This window comes from Corticium candelabrum, chromosome 4 (assembly GCF_963422355.1).
Source record: "Corticium candelabrum chromosome 4, ooCorCand1.1, whole genome shotgun sequence".
Classification (NCBI taxonomy): Eukaryota; Metazoa; Porifera; class Homoscleromorpha; order Homosclerophorida; family Plakinidae; genus Corticium; species Corticium candelabrum.
Genome location: NC_085088.1, coordinates 3,624,347 through 3,644,092, shown reverse-complemented (window position 1 = coordinate 3,644,092; position 19,746 = coordinate 3,624,347). Strand labels below are relative to the sequence as shown.

The following is a 19,746-nucleotide window of genomic DNA, read 5'->3' as shown; positions in this document are numbered from 1 at the left end:
TTGAAGCTGTTTCGACAGTCCCGATTTAGAAGAAGCTTTCGCGATCCGTCGACGGACACATGTGCTGCATGTGCTTCGTCGTCTCTTTCCTGCTGCAATGTCAACTTTTGCGAACTACAGACGAACGCATAGATGCAGGGGACCTGCACACTACCGCGAACGACACCATATTTCAAAGTGAGAAAAGGCTGCGTGCTAGCTAACTAGAGGTGCATGGAGCACAAAATTGCAGCGGTTTGCGAATGCATGAGGAACAAACATTTTGTGACGTTACGACCTACAGACGAACGCCAGCACAAAACAAAGTACAAGAAACCAGCCACCGCCATGCAAGGGTACTAGTTGATTTTCGAAGTAGAAAAGGTCGCGTGCTTTAGGAGTGAAAAGGTACAGATAGCGGTTTGTGACCACACGTCTAAGGAACAAACAATCATACGGCTGCGTCCATGCATAGAGCACTTTTCTTTAGATATGTAGACATTACAATTAAAAACATATATTATATAGAAATGACGACAAATGTAGGGATTGCATAAAAACAATAGAGAGAATTTGACATAATCGGACACGGACACGATATTTTGAAGTAGGTCTAGAGTTGGATGGATTGCTATAAGGACCACGCCCCTTTCTGTTGTGCGTCCCCGATTAGAAGCCTCGCTAAGATCGCCAATTCTACAAGTAGTTGAAGTACCATTTTTTGTTCGACTAGACGGTATTCTAAATTCTAGCTATGGTCATTTTACGCAAAGACTTAGAGATATAACTTACTGGAAAGCCATGCAGTAGATGAATACTCTCAGATGCATGGGTACCGTATTCGTTAGACTGTCTAGCCACGCAGTACCACCAGACTTGTCTAAAGGCTTCCTCTTCACGTCAGTCATTCCCTAAACGCCGCACTTTCTAGGAAGTATTCAGGAGGTACAAACCACACTGTCTAGGAAGTATTCCGGAAATACAAACCAAACCATTTGGTAAGTGCGTACACTACCAGAACACGCATCATCTATAGTACGTACGCATGTTTGTACCCGCATTTGACGTCTGTCAATAGCCGCATCCCCAGACTCTCTCGCGCTAGTCTTGTCCTGTGCCCGTGGAATTGTCATACGGGTACCAGACAAGACTAGCGCGAGAGAGTCTGGGGACGTGGCTATCAATGTTACATCATCACTCAAAATGACGTAGCAGAGTCACGAAAGAGATCAGAAAGAGGTTGTTCATCACTGCAAAACATGCAAACACACAAGAGCCGAGTTGTAATGAGGCCTCACCTGATTCGATGCATCGCTGTACGCGCCGGTAAAAGTTCGAAAAGAAACATTGTTGCTTTGGCTCTAGACTCACGCGGTTAACAAACGCCAATGCATCAAAAGCGAACCAAATCGTCGCCGCGGTAGGCGATGACGTCTTAGTGCCACGCCCTGTGAAAAGGTCTAGAACTAGACTAGTAGTCTACCGTTTTCTGTTTTACCAGAAGGTATCCTAACTTCTAGCTATAGAAATTTTACGCAAAGACTTACAGATATAGCTTACTGGCCATGGAAAGCCATGCAGTTGGTGAATACTCTCAGATGCATGGGCACCGTATTCGTTGAGTGATATGATCACTCTGACACGAAGATTGTCGCGCCGTTGTGTACCATACAAGTACATCCTGTGATATGTCTTGATACATTAAGTATCGCTTAATTAACTTAATTAAAATGTAGGGCTTCTTGTTTTGGCTGTAATCGGCATCATGCTACCTAGGACTTAGTCTCGCGTAGTCAGACCCTTTTCCGCGTCGTACAGACCCTAGGGTGACGCGAGAAAAGGGTCTGGCTACGCGAGACTACTGGACTCTTGCTTGTGACTGTTTCTGAAAATAATGCTATTCTATAGACTGAAAACTTGACCAATGTACTGAAATTGCAAGAAAAATCCAAAAATATGTCTAAAACTGTTACAGCACTTTGTTTGTTATATGCACGTGCAGCAGATAGTTACTTCTTGTACACTGTATGCTAGTTAATTGCTATACATATGTAGTGGACTGTACATATTTTTTCTGTCGTTTTTGGTTTTGTCCTCTCGTGAGCGGCGTTGTTTTCGTATAAGTCCAGTAATCCGTAACAATCGCCGAATTCTGCGAAAAAGTAAAACGACTGAATCAACTCTAGTTACCATATGGTAGTCATGCTATGCAAAACATGCATCCACACTGAAGTAAACTGTAAGTAGTACATGCAGTACACCTAGAGATTATACTACTTGGTTCTAGGTATAGTGGACTACATTTTAGTAGCTAACGAATTTTAGTTGCTGTGTACTAGATACCGTGTAACCACTGCGTATACAGCAACGTGTACACTATACACTGTACTAGACATACCCGTCTGATGCCGCATGTATGACAGCTACTATGAAGATAGCTGGCAGGAGCGACAAGGTCATCGTTTCACGTCTAGGCATCGTGACTTTCCAGCTGTCTGTATGCTATCGTTGCAAGATTGTGTGTAGAAATAGAATGAAATTAGCTGCTAGATAATTTGAGTCAAGGAGGGAAAGACGGGATTTGCTAGATATGTCTTCTGCCACGCCCTTTTCCTGTTTCAGTCCTTTGTAGCTAGCATATTGTAATTTTAATTAACGCACTAGTTTTCGAACAAGAAAAGGAAACAGGATGCATCAAGTGACTGCAGCTCGGCGTCTATGTCGTGCCTCCTAAAATATGTGTCTAGGTCTGATTCACCATATGTGCCGTTCAGCTGAGCGGCAACAAGCGACACGCCGCTCATCAGAAATGAACGGCAACGGCAAATTGCGAACAAATTGCCATGCGGCAAAAACGGCACGCTCCGAGTGCCAGCGGCACGCCTCAGGAACTAGAAAATTTTTCTGCGGCAAACTGCTCGCTGTCGCTGACTAATCGTAGCCTAGCATGAAATCAGATGGTCTTCCTCATCCGGGATATCCTTTGCTAGAGGTATCCGATGCAGCATGGCACTCTGTAAAAGTGGCTCTGCATGGTGAAGACGCAATTCACGCGGACAAAATTGTTCTGCTCTTTACCGTCTCCAAAATACAGAGCGTACCTAGTAAGTTTTTGCACATTTTTCGACAGCGAGAAAGTTACTAACAGAACCGTCTAGATATATGGCTCTGCAGCTGGTTACTACAGGCACGCCTTGGGAACCAGCCAAAAAGAGCTCCAGACACCGCAGCCAAACTATTGAACAGAGACGGACGCGGACGGAAACATGCACGCTCGGTAGAATGCAGTAATCAGCGGTTTTGAGGTGAGCGGAACATGTGAACCCAGAGAGTAGCCTGGCACCCCGCGAACATGCATGACTGTGTCCAGCGTTTACTGCTTCTTCAGACACAAATAGTCTTTGTATAATTAGATAACTAGAGTCTATTCTCTCTCTATACATCTCTATGTTACTAGTAATAGTAAACTATACACTGCACTGTACAGTTTCTTTATTTGCAATCAGATTACGTGCGTATTTCTGGAGCTATACCGTCAAAGCACTCCGAAATGTAACTATTGTGATATACGCGTATAGATAAATATTCATAACTTGAAAAACCTGTATGTATAGATATATAGATACATGTTTGTGGTCGTAACTAAGAAGATGCATGCTAATAACAAGATTTGTATTCGTGGACACCGAATTTCGTTGAGGACTGAGCTTGTTGGAGTTGACACGCGGAGTCATCAGCCAACCAATATGTTTATTACAGAAAGTAATCGTCGTCTCCCTCCAAACTTGAGATGTTTCTCTTGCCACTTTTGTCCCTCAACAGATGCCCAATACTAGAATAGAATAGAACAACATCGATATATGCACGGTGCCTGGAAGACCGACTCTAGTAGTTGAAGGTTATTCCATGGATAAATAAAGCATCATCATCAAGGGTCATGTTTTTGTACTTGAAAATGCACAGACTCTAAATAGCTGTATACATACATAGCATGCACACATTTATCATATCTTTCTTGTTTCTGGCTTAACCTACCGTTCTATGACGGCAATGAAGAGAATAGCTGGTAGTAATGTCAAATTCTTTCTCTCACGTGACGCCATGTTGAGTGCAGTAGTAGCTCGTTCTTAGACACTGACTGTAATGCACACGGCACTGACCGAAATAGGCACTGATAGAATGCTACGTTACTAGACGCTTAAATAGAGCATCTTGCACCGTCTGCCTGATTCAAAAGTAACCATTCGAGACAAACGTAACCATTTGACGTAAACGACAGGATATCCGGTCACCCGGTGGTTGTGTAATAACATGATGTAGACCGCGCGTAAACCTGTAGAGTGTACTCTAAGAATCTCGGCCCACTCGGCGGATGTCTAGACTAAAATTTTAGTGTCTCCTTGCATACGTCTATTCTGGAAATGTAAGCTACACAATGTCCGTCTTGCGAGTAACTTTTCTACCGTCTTGCATGCAAGCACTGAAGACTTCAACTCGCTTTGTTGGCGTCTTTTTTAGATGACAGGATATATTTGCGGTGTTTGTACTCAACATTAGTGTAATTTATTACAGATACACTATACGCCTCAGGAATAGGTCGTGCGTCACTCCTCTCTCCCTTCTCTACAATTTGCGTGCATGCACCTTTGATGTACGCGGTGCCTGACCAGAGAAGCCCTAGAGAAGCGCGTATGCTCAAGGCGAAAACTTCTACTAAAGGAAACTCAAATCAACGCATGCACCAATCTGTCACAGTCAGACTACTCGTTTTGAGCTAGTCCTAACAAAGTGGTGGATACATTGTCTAGACACAACTGTAATTTACGCCTAAACTTTTAGAGGTGAAAAGTGAACTTAGTAAACTGTTCCTATCTAAATTAATTTGTAATTTTAGTATTTTAAATCATATGGTACCTGCTGTGACACTTTGATATAAATTCAACTGCTTGTCTTCTGACAAAGACATGGTAAGTCTCACTGCCATAGATTTGGTGTGCAACAGCCCTAAACTGACAATTGCCATCTCCAAGAACACTGTAGGGGAGGCCAAGCAGCACTGCAATCGTTCTTGGTCCAACAGGTCCAAGATGACTCCATTCGAGAACCATTTTAATCTAAAGAAATCTGATATCATCAGTCAAATTTTCTAGACAATAAATCTATTGTGTGTGTGTGTGTGTGTGTGTGTGTGTGTGTGTGTGAGAGAGAGAGAGAGAGAGAGAGAGAGAAGAAGGGAGGGTTGTGCCACTGATATGTTTTTCTTGACGTCTATATCTATTGTCTTTCTAAGCTGAACAATTTCCTCAATTGCTGCATCAAGATCCTCGGCAGACAGAGAAGTTGCATGTACAGGTATCATCAGTCAAATTTTCTAGACAATAAATCTACTATCATGTGTGTGTGTGTGTGTGTGTGAGAGAGAGAGAGAGAGAGAGAGAGAGAGAGAGAGGAAGAGGGAGAGGGGGAGAGAGAGAGAGAGGGAGGGAGGTGAGGGAGGGAGGTGAGGGAGGAAGGTGAGGGAGGGAGGTGAGGGAGGGAGGCGAGGGAGGGAGGTGAGGGAGGGAGGCGAGGGAGGGAGGCGAGGGAGGGAGGTGAGGGAGGGAGGCGAGGGAGGGAGGTGAGGGAGGGAGGCAAGGTAGGGAGGTGAGGGAGGTGAGGGAGGTGAGGGAGGGAGGTGAGGGAGGGAGGGAGGGAGGGAGGGAGGTGAGGGAGGGAGGGAGGGAGGGAGGGAGGTGAGGGAGGGAGGTGAGGGAGGGAGGGAGGCGAGGGAGGCAAGGTAGGGATGGAGGAAGGGAGGAAGAGGAGGCATACAAACAAACACACTAACATAACAAAAAATTATAAATACAACAAAACTGTATTCCCAAGTTATTACTAGTAATCATTCAATAGCATTTTCTTGTAGCAAGATGGTAGGGAAAAGCACGTATATACTGTAGTAGAAAGAGTGTGCACCTAACCTTTTGTCTCTGTAAGTACTTCAACTGGAAGTCTTGGCTCTCGACCATAGAACAAAAAGAATGGAGAGTACATAGTTGAGGCTTGTTTACTCGTACTGTAGGCAAAAACAACTTGTTCCAAATACTTGCACCAGTCGCCTTGATTCTCTCTAACAATTTCAGAAATGACCTCTGAAGGGTTTCATTGAACATTTCAACAAGGCCATTTGTTTGTGGATGATAGGCTGTAGATATAATGTGATTTACTCGAGTCAGCTTGAACAACTCTCCATTCAGACTGTTTACAAACTCTCTTCCTTGGTCAGATCTCGACATTTTGTGAACAGGCAGTCCGTGCCGACAGAACAATGTAGTAAGAAATTGAGCTACTCCAGAAGAAGATTTAGTACACAGAGCACCAGCCTCTGCCCATTCAATGTAGTAGTCAATGCACGTCATAATATACCTAATGCAAAAATAGATGTAAAAATCTGCTGAGTATCACATTTCAATACTTTTGTTATATAGAACTAATTATGTCAGACAAATATGCTTAAAGTAAGATATTTAATTAATGATATTGATTTATACACAAAAGAAAAAATCCATATTAGTTTGTTCCTACTTTCTATATGAGCTTTTATGATAACCGATATTTATCAGTTGATATATCTGTCTGTCTGTCTGTCTGTCTGTCTGTCTGTCAAAGGTATTTCACTATTGATAACGAACTTTAACTCTACATGACAGTGAAGTGAAAACAACTATGCTAGTATCCAACATGAGAGAGTCTGATATCTGTCTGTCTGTCTGCTTGTCTGTCCTGTAGTACGTATTAATTCATGTATTTTTGTTGTACTGCATATACTATCCTTAGATATGGATAGACAAGTGTGTATTGTCATTGGGTACAACCTGTATGCACACATGCTGAATTCATAAAAGCTCACTTGTGACCAAAAGTAGTAACAGGCAGTGGACCAACAAGGTCAATCCCAATTCTATGCCATGGTCTCTGCACTTTGATTGGTTTGAGTTCTGACAACGTCTTCTTAAACTTCATATTTGCCTAGATCATACGTCTCAATGACAAACAATCAAAACGAGTACATGCAGTAACAGTCAATTCTATTTTGTCAAGTTATTATAAATTCCACACTATAGCCATTGAATATTATTCTACAATCCTTATAATTGATTAACTAACCGATTCAAGTGCTGTTCATTTCCTAGGATTTAGATTTATTGCCGAGCGTAGCAAGGCTTCTAATCCGGGTCGCACAACAGAAATGGGCGTGGTCCTATATGACTTTCCATCGCGCTTTTGGTGTGTGTGTGTGTGTGTGTGTGTGTGTGTGTGTGTGTGTGTGGCAAGTGACCAAACGACGAAGAAAATGCTTCAAGAAGTTCCGTCGCCCCATCCTTTTCGTGACAACCAAGAAATACCTTCAGGAGTTGAATGTCACCTATAATCAACTATTCACACATCCCATACTTACAGGATAATCAATCCTTTACTACACTGTGTTGCATCTAACACTGTTGATAGTCAATGTTTGCCGATATCAATTTCTATGTCAGTAAATACCATACCACTGTCGTTACAATGGAACTGAGTGCATACCTAGACTGTACAATTCAATTGTCTTGATCACGATCGCAAAACGACGACTACCTATACCAGGCCTATATACGTAATCTAAACTACTAGGAAGTTTGCATGTTTACTTCCATGACAGCTAGGGTTTCAACAAATACGTATTGTCTAGCTAGGACTCGGCGTTTCAGTAAACGGTCTGAAACCTCCATTGACGTGTTACTCACAAACGCAAGGCGCTTAGTTGTACGGTATCCGTAGGTACCTCGCGTTCATGAGTAACACGTCCAACAGAGTTTTCGGACCGTCTACTGAAACGCCGAGTCCTAGCTAGACAATATGTATTTGTTGAAACCCTAGCTATCATGGAAGTAAACATGCAAACTTCCTAGTAGTTTAGATTACGTATATAGGCCTGGTATAGGTAGTCGTCGTTTTGTGATCGTGATCAAGACAATTGAAATGTACAGTCTAGGTATGCACTCAGTTCCGTTGTAACGACAGTGGTATGGTATTTACTGACATAGAAATTGATATCGGCAAACATTGACTATCAACAGTGTTAGATGCAGCACAGTGTAGTAAAGGATTGATCATACTGTAGTACGGGACGTGTGAATAGTTAACTGTAGGTGGCATTCAACTCATGAAGGTGTTTCTTGGTTGTCAAGTACACACAGTCCCTAGCTACAATACAAAAGGATGGGGCGACAGAACTTGATGAAGCGTTTTCTTCGTGGTTTGGTCACTTGCACAAATCGTTCTTAGACTCATCTGTAGTCAAACACGGAAACGATTTTTTAAGGTAGGTCCTGTCCTGAAACGTGGTTGTGGGGAGGAGAAATTTGAGATTTGTGTGTACACACACACACACACACACACACACACACACACACACACACACACACACACACACACACACACACACACACCAGAAGCTCGATGGAGACCCATATAGGACCACGCCCATCTTATTGTGTGACCCGGATTAGAAGCCTCGCTACGCTCGGCAATAATTACAAATTGCAACACAAACTCTCTCAAATGTTTCCTACACAGAAAAGTGAGCTCTATAACATACAAAAGTCTTAGTGAATTCTTTGAGGGGAAGTGAGCGTATCATCTCTAGTAGCATTCAAATCACGTGACCTCCTAAACTATCTAACTTACAGTTCTTCTGAAACACGGATATCGCATTGGGTACTGTAGAAACACTATAGTGAAGAACAAATACCTCCCTCGAGACTTGTTCAAGGCTTCTCCGTCAGCGATTAGACTAGAACGTGATCGAAATTGCCGTTGTTTCCAGATTATCGTCGTGTTCTCCTCTAGAAACCAATCCAGCAAGGTTACGATTATCTCTCTAAAATAGTCTACCCCTTTGGCTTCTCTTTTACTCACTTTTTCAGACTATGACCGAAATCACGGCTAGTAGTCGGCGTCAAAGTTCCCGTATACTCGGGAAATTGATGTTTGTCAACGTGGCAATGCAAATTATGGACGCGCTAGAGGTGTCTGAAATTGTATCATCTGCAAGCAGACTTTAGAAGGGACATCGCCAACTGCTACTCATCAGTGGAAACGTCAAACAGCACATCTTGATATTCTTTGGAAGACTTCCATCATGACTGGATCGCCAAAGCCAATGTGACCCGGGATGATGCAACTTGTGCATCATGCAAGGCAATCGCCCTGGGAGATCGTCTGTGATGTTTCTACCCATGATCGACATGAATCCCAGCGATGTGTCATGTGTCTACTCAACACTGAAATATGTATGTAAGATTGCACGTCGCCACAATGTTACACCCGTTATCACGTTTGATCAACCACTCTTTGGAAGTCTCTGATGATTATTGTAACCGAGTAAGTGGAAAGTGAATTGATATATATTGTCCTTCGTCTGGGAAGTTTTCATACAGAAATGAGTTACCTTGGGTGTATTGGCCATCTCATGGCTACATCTGGATTACAAGAATTGCGGCATTGACTTACGCACCCAATGCAGTAATGCACATGCTGACTGGCAAGACAATTTCTCGAGCAATACGGGCACAGCTCATTGTTGATGCAGTTCTCAGTGCCTTGGTGCTGGCCAAGACATTTAATGTGTCTTTACGGGGAAGTTCAGATGACCGGAATGTGGAAATAGAAGAGTTTTTAGAAGCTACAACGTCATCACGTGAGAAGTCTGCTAGACATCCAGACCTGGATGAAGCTGCTGTTCTCTATGAAAAGGTGATGCAAGGTTCGATGTCTGCAGATCAAGTTTGCCAGTCTGGTGTGATAACCAGAATCGGTGATGTTCTACAAAGAGAAACCAAATCTCTGAAGTCATATAGGACTGCTACACTTTGGTTGCAGTACATGGATATGGTCGATATACTTCGCATGTATATCCGGGAGAGCATACTGGCAACTGGGAATTGCATCTCCAAACTGTTTCAGAAATGCTCCCTTACTTGGCCGAATGTGGACAGCCGGGGGGGGGGGGGGTGTCTCACAAGAGGACGAGGGATAACTGAGCAGCAATTAACGCCTGACATGGTTGCTGTCCACGCCAGCTTGTGCTAGCTAACGTGAACTGTGCCATGCAAGAGCTGACTGGGGTTAGCTACAACACAGGAGAGCAAAACAAAGATATAACCAAGGCTGGACAAGCTCATGACTTGAAAGATACCCACACAAGTCTGTTATCTACTTTTAATAAATACTTTAGCCTTTACAGGTAAGTAGTTGAATAAACACAGAAAGTTCAAACACATTTACAATTCCACAAAAAATTGATATATATATATATATATAATGTAGAATTGGCAACAAGTATTTTAGCGTATGACCACTTTTTTGGCACTTTCCCCTGCAGATATTTCTTAAGACTTTGAGTATGTTATAGAGGACACTTTCTGTATACAAAACGTTAACACTTGAAAAACTTTGTGTTGCAATTAGTTGACTCAAAATTTGTCACAAAATGCCTGTACTACTGTATACCGTTCTGTAGAGATATCCGAGCTTGTGTAAACCTCCTAATGATCCTCTTCCTGCTTTCTGTCACTCCTGCGTACCTCCCATTTTCAGGGTCTGTCAAATAGCGAAAGGCTTCTTTGTAACTCACAGGATTCCTGCAAACGGACATCGCTTCGCACGTAAAGACGTCCGGGAATAGAGAGGGAACAGAACCATAACCATGTGCCCAACTATCGGATCAATCAATCAATCAGTAGTCGATCTGCAGGGTTCTTGGTGGGTGCAAGTCCCTTATAGACATTCAAACTTGTATATTGACATTTTCTAAATTAACCTTGACCTGCATGTTTATTTATTTTAGTAACATTTGTCTGTATAGTCTAATTAGAGTATTTAGTCAAGAGTATAATTTGCATTAGTGTGTTTTATATAATAGTATAAGTGTTATGTATATAGTAGAACAGGGCTCAGTGGAAGATCAGTACCTGTACAGTACAAATAGAATCATCTTTTATTTCAATTTCACACATAATCTAACAGCTAATCAATCAATTCAATGGAACCAATTGGGTTCCTATATAACCTACTGGATGGTCATGCAACTTATATGGTGTATCTATGTTTTTAGCAGTAGTCAGCATAGTTCTTATAAAATGTCTTTCAAATATAGGCACTCGTTCACAATAATTAACGTACCTAGAAAGTCTGTTGTCACTATGCCCGTGTTCCGATGGCAATTGCTACTATCTGGACCGCAGTGGGTAGATCTTCGAGTCTTCTGTACTACCATGCAAGGTCGTTGTATTTGGTCAATTTCTCCTTCTTTGTTTAAAACATTTGAGTCATCTCTAAACATTTGAGTCGTGAAGAACAGAAACCTCAATAAATCATGCTTTCTTCTCTTGTTTGCTCAATACAATGATATCTGGTCAGTTGAATTCTACTTTTCGTTCTGTTTGTATTGGAAAATCCCACAATATCTGCACTTTGTCCTCTTGGACTTTCTCTCTGCAGCAAAATCATACCATAAATGATTAAACTGTAAACAAAAAATGACGAGCAACACGGAGGTAGAATACTTCTGCAACACCATACACGCACAGTGACACACACACACACACACACACACGTCACTTTGTGCCAATGACGTTTCAAATAATTTTCTTTTGGTATCATCTGGTCGATAGGACGTGATCCCATCCTGAATGGCAACACCTGCATTCAACGTTCCATCAACAGACGCATCCCTAGCACAGTCCGCGTGACCAAATCTAGTTTGTCATGATCAGTGAATGATTGCAGGGAATCCGAGGAAGACACTGTGCGGTAGCAATAAAATCCGCTACTGCGCTAGGACCTGAAGTCCGCGAATAGAAATGATTGCAGAGGTCCGAGGTAGACGCGGTTTGTGCGGTTACTCGAGGCCACAGCATTGCAGGTGTGAACCGATCATATTCCTTCATTGTTCGCGCGTTGTGTTGTTTTTCGATTGTCTTCGTACGATGGGACGTAAAACCAAGAAGCAACTGTTAGGTTTTCCTGGAGGAAAGCGTAAAGTAGTGACAGAGGAGCGTGGAGACGACGAACAGCGCCGTGAGTCGGCGTCTTTCCGGAAGCTTCAAGGATCTACGCTGCCACAGCCGACAGAGTACGTAGATGGAAGAGCAACGGGCTATCGTATGATAGATCTTGGTTGCCTGCAAGCGTACATTTTGACCATCCTTGGTGTGACTTGTTTCCACTGCAACTCGCACGCCTTAGTTCTCGAGGAAGAAGAAAGCAAGCGACAAGGTTGGATGTCTTCCCTCAGGCTCAGGTGCTTGTCCTGTTGTTGGGTCGGGAATAGTTTTGGTACTTCACCAAGAAGACAAGGGATGGAGGCAGGAGGTAAGAGTTATGACGTGAATAGGAGAGCAGTCTTCGCGTCACTAGTTATGGGGGAGTCCAGCAGCGGTTTACAACAGTTCTGTGCAGTAATGGGCATGCCACCACCATCCAAGCAGGCGTCATGGGATATGCACATGAAAAAGATTGGAGAGACATTACAGCAGACATCAGAGGAGAGTATTCAGAGGGCAGTGGACGAGATAAGGACAAAGCATGGGCATGAATTGCAGGAAGATGAGATCACCGATGAAGCAGTGAGCTTTGATGGTACATGGGCCAAGCGTGGACACTCTTCTTTGTTTGGTGTGCAAGTGGCAATTCATATGGATAGTGGAAAGGTACTAGACACACAAGTACATTCTAAGCTGTGTCTGATTTGTAGAAAGAAAGAAGAGGAGTTTCCAGACCAAACCTCAGACGAATATCTGGCTTGGAAGGAAACTCATGCACCAGTCTGCACAAAGAACACAAAGTTGTCATCGAATGCAATGGAGGCGCAAGGTGCCAAAGAGATATGGTGTCGTTCAATGGAAAAGAACAGGATGCGATACACCACATTTGTCGGTGATGGTGATAGCAAAGCGTGGAAGAGTGTGTGTGATGAAAAGCCATATGGAGATGTTGAAATCAGAAAGGCAGATTGCATTGGACACGTGCAGAAAAGGATGGGTTCACAACTGAGAGATTGGAAAAATCAGGCACCAAAGAAGTTGGAGGATGGGCAGGCACCAGGAGGCAAGCTGACAGTTCAGGTGATTGATGAATTTCAAAGGTACTATGGTATGGCAATTAGAAACAACTTGCAGGATGTCTCAGCAATGTCAGCAGCAACAAAAGCCATACTCTACCATTCCACCATACCTTTCCAGCAAGGTGAACCAGAAGCTTGGCCTGGCAGACAAAAGGGAAGGAAGATAAAGAAAGTGAAGGGTTCAGCGATGAGTGAAGCACAGTGGGAGACGAAGGAAGCAAAGAGATTAGAAGACGAGAGACACAGGCATCAGTTGTGTCATGTGACGACAAGGGAGCAGCACCAATACTGTCCTGAAGGTGAAGAATCGTGGTGTGGGTGGCAGAAGGACCAAGCAGTGGGTACATCGGATTATGAAGAGAAAGGCTTGCCTCATGTTTTCTTTGACGAACTGAAGCCAACTTTTGACAAACTGGCAGACGAGAAGTTGCTAGCAAGATGTAAGGATGGTTATACACAGAACCAGAACGAGTCATTTAATGGAATGATCTGGAATCATGTGCCGAAGCATAAGTTTTATGGTTACAGAACGATAAAGGCAGCAGTAAATATGACTACTGCCTACTTCAATGACGGAGCTGGATCATATGCTAGCACAATGACTGCAATGGGCATACCTCCAAACAAAATCAGTCTAATCGCCATGCAGAAGATGGACCAAGATCGGATAGAGCATGCTGAGAGGTGCAAAAAAGAGGAAACTAAAGCTAGAAGAGTTGAACTGAGAAGAAAGAAAGCTAAGAGAGCAGACACAGAAAAGAGACAAGAGGGCACTACATATAAAGCAGGTGGTTTTGGTGATGATATGGAACCACCACCAAAAGTTGCAAGGACAACTGGCAAAATACCAAGCAGAGGCAGAAGGAAGATTCAGCCGGCTGCTCCTGTTTCCTGCAGAGAACCCCCACAACAAGCAAGTGATGCTCCCATTCCACCCACAGCAGTGGATGCCGTCGGCCCATCAAGTCACTTCATTGCTAGGACCCCCCTTGGTGAGCTAAGTGTTGGCTCATCAAGACGGCCACAGGCACCGGAGCGACCCGATGAGCTCGCAACGTCCACTGCTGTGGATGAAGTGGGGACACCAGGTGCTCATGGTGAGGACTCCCTGCAGGAAACAGGGCCATCTACACGTCCCAGGAGATCAGCACAAAAAGGAAGACATACCGACTACCTATTCTATGGTGACTATCATATAGCAAGTAGTGATGTGGATCAACCAAACTATGGTTCTGACACAGACACTGAGTAATTTGTATTGTACACATAATTGCTAATAAAGGTTCACTGCAAGGTTGGTACTTCTAATGAGGACCTTCCTTTCTAGGCCCAGACTCATATTATACAATAGTTTATTGTCTTCTGTAACAGGCCAGATGTCATCTGCAACAGTTAGCTACATTACAACGAGTAAAACACTCAGTAAGACTGCGTATGAGAGCCAACCTGATGGCTGACCTTCACTATCACCGTCAAGCTATCAATATGTATTAGAAAAGTTGTCGTCAACCGTGGGAGACGTTCTTACACGTTTCTCTGATGGTTTCCATGTACGAAGAAATTACGATTCCATTTTTCCAGCGACGAGAGAACTCTGCCTCCGTAGGGAAGCTTTCACTTCCATTGTTCTCAAGATGGCAACTTCCGTCAACGTCCCTTCTTCTACGCTCAATTTCGTGACGATAGAAAGCCGAGATTATCGACGCTTCTGCGTAGGTCCTGTCTAGTTAATTAATGGTCTGTTGCTCTAGGCTAAAGCTTTCTCATAGTGTACATGTGCAAGTGAACAAAGGATTAATTAAATAAGATCTAGGGCGCATTCTTTATTCTAGTCTGGTTGAGGTTGTGGAACTCTACCGGTGAGGTTGCATTTCTTTAAGTCTTCAACCAGAATCGGTAGAGGTCCACAACCTCCACTGGAATAATTAGCTGGTGGAGATTAAAGAAATTCGCCCCTGATCTTTTGGTACATGTAGCAAGCAGCTCTGGTTTTAGTTTCTGGTTTAATTAATATTGAACTAGAGATCGATCTCCAGGTGGTCATATCATATCTCTATAGTCTAGATGAAACGGTGAACTCAGACTAAACAGCTCTGTTTGGTACATCTGTTATTAGAACACAACACTCGATTATTAGAACACAACACTCGATTTTAATGGCATCATTTTGATTTGGTCGTCTCAAATAATTCAAAAGACCAACTCTTGACTAATTAATGATTTTATGATGACCTAGAACAGTTCTGTTCAACCTCATAATGAGTTGCTATTATTACAGTCATTTTGTTGCTTCTTAATAACTGTTTTTGGTAATTCACTTGCTTGATTGGGAGCAATACAACAAAGCCAATAACTGACAGCAGAATCGATCCATAGAGAAACTGCTTGTAGCTGTCAAAGTGATCGTATGCTGCATCAATGAGAGGGGCAACTATTCCTGCTACTCCAGATATACCACACAAAATTGACACAGTTGATACTCGCTGATCACTACTAAACAAATGGTAACATAAAGCATATAAGGTCGTTTTGAAGATTGGATTTACATCATATAAGCAGAAAGTATGGTCATCGATATGTATCGAGCCCAAGTATCTGTGACTTTAAGGGTAAGCAATACGACAAGACCAAAGAGTAGAATGCAGCGGAAACAAGCCCTAACAGGTAAATTGCCTTTAGACCAATCTTGTCAGAAATCATGACCCATAGACCTCGGCCTGTCACATATGCAGCATCACAATGGCTGACAGTGTGGTGACAGGAGGGTGTGCAGTATTCCATAGAGACACCACAATGGGTTCCTGATACATAAGAATGGCAAAGGAAGGAATGAACCCACAGAGAGTAACCACAGACACAAGCCATGTACGTGGTGCCTTCAATATTGTCCAGGCATTTTTCCATCTCGGATACAAATTTATGGTTGTACCGGTACTCTTGTTGTCTACTGACAGTTCGAAGTCCTGAAGAAATCTCAAAACAGGAATGCATGGTGCTGTGAGGGCTGCTATAAAAATACGGAAACAAATAAAGGTCGTTCCTGCATTGATATGATGTTCTCTAAACACATTCCTCAACGCAATAATAATCTGAGTGATGACCAAACTGCCAACACCGGTAAAGAAGGGAAATATACCACCAGCCATTCCTGGTTTGTTGGGCAACAAGTGAACAACCAACTCAGGACATACTATATAACCGACACACACTCCAAGAGACGGGATTGCGTACGTTCCTATGTACATCAGTTCGCCAACGAGCGCCGTTTGCTCACAAAATAACAGTTAATCTCGCTATTCCACTAGAACAGGTGGCCATCAGAACGCCTGCCACCAACCACCCAATCAGAGTGTTGATTCTGTCTGTGCTAAGACATACTTCCAACGGAGCAGTCAAAATCCAACCAACGGCCATAGCAGAAGTGCCGTAGACAGTGGCCGAGGGTGACCAAGGTGGAGAAGTCTTCTCGCACAGGCAGTATCGGCAATTGCAAACAGCGCCAGTCGAATGTGATGATCTTGCTTTCTTTGTGATGCCTTAAGGTAAGAACTGTCTACGGCGTGGTCGTGACGTCGACCAGCAAGCAGAGGCTTTCCTTCCGAGTTCGATCATTGGAGATCGAGCTCCCTAATTAATTAATTCTGTGACTACCTGACCACACACGTGCAGCAAACAAGGATTACTGGTCAAACTGGCTACAGTTCCAGTCTCTCTAGTATCCATCATGGGATTCTTCGTTATTTACATCTTACAAGGTGTACCTCTACGGGCGTTATCGGGATGCGGAAGCAGACTCGAGCCCGTCATTCCCCGGATTGCCGATGCCGACGAACGTGAAGCCGAGGCAGGTACGTCATACGTCACGTGAGCGGCCGTCGTTACTGGTCGGGAGACCTCAGAGCACATACCCCGTACGCATTTGGTTGATGAGCATGCCATTTTAATATCTAGTCTAGCGGGGGGACGCACTACGCATTGTATAACTGTTTACTATACTACGCTTTGGAGGGGCCGAAAGGGAAGGACGTCTAGTTAACTAGGCTTGAGAAAATAATCGAAGATGCCCCTTTGTGACTACATGTCTATCTATAGCTCTAGACATAGTTGCTTGTTTTTTCTATGTCAATGTTGTCTTTCCGCTTTTGTCCGTGCACTCAGGAATCACGCGACGTGCTGTGCTAAAGTAGCACTCTCTGCTTCCGAATCATTGAAAGATGTTCCATGCCAAGAAAAGACAACTTCTAGGAGCATAATGAGAACAAGGTCTAGCTGACCAAGCGCGTTGAAAGTGATGTTTGTGGGTTGCGCACAAATCCCTCTGACCGGTACCAGGAACCTTGGAATTGGTTTGCCTATCTTTCCACGTGTATGTGTCTAGGTAACCTACACATGCAACCACTAGAATATTATGTTGCAAATCTCTTCCAAAGTGGCTCAGAACTACTCATTCCAAACTCTTTTCCGATATCTTTCCTCCAAGGCTTGAGCTTGCTACCACGTGCTGGTGAAGAGAAACCGTGAAATTGTAACACCACCAAGTGGTCAAACACGTGAATGTACGAGCACGAGAGAAAAGGACTGGGTAAACGAGTCTACTAATCTCCCTCACTCTGTTTTCTTCCTATCCTGCAAGTATAGGGATGTGAATTTGATAAATTCAAACTAACGGTGCCAGCTAGTATACGTGAGTTAGACCATAAACCAATAATTTATAGCAACACAATAAATAACTACATTTTTATTGATCACTATGACAGTCGTTTTCTTGCGTCTCAACTGTTTCTTGGTAACTGACTTGCTTGATTGGGAGCAATACAACAAAGCCAATAACTGACAGCAGAACCGATCCATAGAGAAACTGTTTGTAGCTACCAAAGTGATTGTATGCTGCATCAATAATGAGAGGGGCAGCTATTCCTGCAATCCCACTTATAGCACACAAAACAGACACAGCTGACACTCGCTGACGACTACTAAACAAATGGTAGCATAACCCATAAAAGGTAATTTTAAAGATAGGATTTACAACCATATAAACAGAAAGTACGGTCATAGATACGTATTGAGCCCAAGAATCAGTGACATCAAGAGTAAGCAATACAGCGAGAACAGAAAGTAGAAGACCTTGAAAGATGAGCCCTAAAAGCCAACTCCTCTTCAAACCAATCTTGTCAGAAATCACGAGCCACAGACCTCGGCCTATCACATATGCTGTCATCAAAATGACTGCCAACATGCTGACAGGCGGGTGAGCAGTATTCCACAGAGACACCACAAGAGGTTCCTGATACATTAGAATACCAAAAGCAGGAGTGTACCCACACAGCATAAACAGAGAAATGAACCATGTGCGTGGTGCCTTTAAGACCATCCAGGCATTTTTCCATTTCAAATTTTCTGGTCTACTATCATCATCTACTGATGTTTTAGTCTCCTGTTGAAGACATCTCAATATGGGAACCGAGGGCAATGTGACGGCTGCTATAAGAATACCAATACAAATGAACATGGCTCCTGCATTGATATCACATTCTTTAAATGCATCCCTCAATGCAATAATGATCTGAGTGATGACCAGACTGCCAACACCAGTAGCAAACGGAAATATTCCACCAGCAATTCCTGGCTTGTTGGGTAACAAACGAACACCCACCTCTGCACACACAATATAACCAACAGTCATACCAAGAGACCAAAATGCAAACGTCCCCACGTAAGTTAGTTCACCAACTAACGCCATGGAATGACAAAACAAAACAGTCAATCCTGCTATTCCACAAGAACCGGCAGCCATCACTATACTTGTCACCAACCAACCAAACAATGTGTCATACCTAAGACAGATTCCAAATGGAGCGACCAGAGACCAGCCAGCAGCCATAGCAGACGTTCCATACACAGTGGATGAAGGTGACCAAGGTGGAGAACAGGCGCCTCGCACTGGCTTTATTAAGTAGCTTGTTGTCCACATAACCCCGGCCACAAATCCCAAAGATCCGGCAGCAAGTGCAAACAGCACAAGCCTAACCTGTTGCCGTCGTCCTCGCTGTGAGACCGACACGTCCACTGCATCTTCAGACGCATGAGGTCGCTTGACAAGAGATTCCCTCTCCGAGCAGTCACCCATCATTTATCACGATACCGATACTGGTTAGACCGGCTCATTATCTACAGTCACAATAGCTTACATATGGTTTCACGGTTTCCGAGCAATCAGAACCCTTGTAGGAGTCACGTGACCGAGTACCTGTCGCGCGAGTACTTCCGGTTTGCCGGACTAACAAGGAGAAAATCCGGGAACGACGAAGGCGGAGCAATTTCATTAACATCTTGTAATATTCATTAATTAATAATTTTATAAGTTAATCGTCTATAACGTTGCGTTTAATAACTGCCCACTGATGAAAGACTGTTCTAGACCAAACCCAACTGCTTGCTTTGGGTTTTTTAGACTTATTTTTAATTAATTAAGGTTGTCATTTTAATTTCGTATACTAGAGCATATCTCACCTAGTATAAACTACTACATGCTGCTGCATTGAAGTTTCTTGGTAATCCAGACGTCATTACAATGACAGAGACGGTATTTGGGTTGGCACAGATTGGGGTAGGGAATTCGTTTG

The 19,746-nt window shown here is 43.3% G+C and overlaps 4 protein-coding genes across 5 annotated transcripts; 2 read left to right on the top strand and 2 right to left on the bottom strand.

The window, feature by feature from the left end:
- Positions 1-3,296: 3,296 nt before the first annotated feature.
- On the bottom strand, positions 3,297-8,962 carry LOC134178719 (uncharacterized). Of its 2 annotated transcripts, XM_062645603.1 has the most exons (6): positions 8,917-8,962; positions 8,750-8,843; positions 6,869-6,987; positions 5,940-6,384; positions 4,894-5,093; positions 3,297-3,811 (listed from the first exon to the last, which is right to left on the bottom strand). In XM_062645603.1, exons 3-6 carry the CDS (start codon positions 6,979-6,981, stop codon positions 3,733-3,735), a joined length of 837 nt encoding a protein of 278 aa, XP_062501587.1. In that variant the 5' UTR covers positions 6,982-6,987; positions 8,750-8,843; positions 8,917-8,962; the 3' UTR covers positions 3,297-3,732. The 2 variants fall into 2 exon arrangements, with proteins under 2 accessions (XP_062501587.1, XP_062501589.1); XM_062645605.1 differs by lacking the exons at positions 8,750-8,843; positions 8,917-8,962 and having other exon boundaries at positions 6,869-7,128.
- A 51-nt stretch (positions 8,963-9,013) lies between these two features.
- Positions 9,014-10,089, top strand: LOC134178048 (uncharacterized). Its single transcript, XM_062644829.1, has one exon. The coding sequence runs from the start codon at positions 9,526-9,528 to the stop codon at positions 10,087-10,089; it is 564 nt and encodes a 187-aa protein (XP_062500813.1). The 5' UTR covers positions 9,014-9,525.
- A 1,859-nt stretch (positions 10,090-11,948) lies between these two features.
- Positions 11,949-14,780, top strand: LOC134178653 (uncharacterized). Its single transcript, XM_062645539.1, has one exon. The coding sequence runs from the start codon at positions 11,988-11,990 to the stop codon at positions 14,373-14,375; it is 2,388 nt and encodes a 795-aa protein (XP_062501523.1). The 5' UTR covers positions 11,949-11,987; the 3' UTR covers positions 14,376-14,780.
- Positions 14,781-17,806: 3,026 nt separating this feature from the next.
- Positions 17,807-19,436, bottom strand: LOC134178865 (uncharacterized). The gene is made up of 2 exons (XM_062645772.1): positions 17,996-19,436; positions 17,807-17,921 (listed from the first exon to the last, which is right to left on the bottom strand). The coding sequence occupies exons 1-2, from the start codon at positions 19,251-19,253 to the stop codon at positions 17,896-17,898; spliced, it is 1,284 nt and encodes a 427-aa protein (XP_062501756.1). The 5' UTR covers positions 19,254-19,436; the 3' UTR covers positions 17,807-17,895.
- Positions 19,437-19,746: the final 310 nt, after the last annotated feature.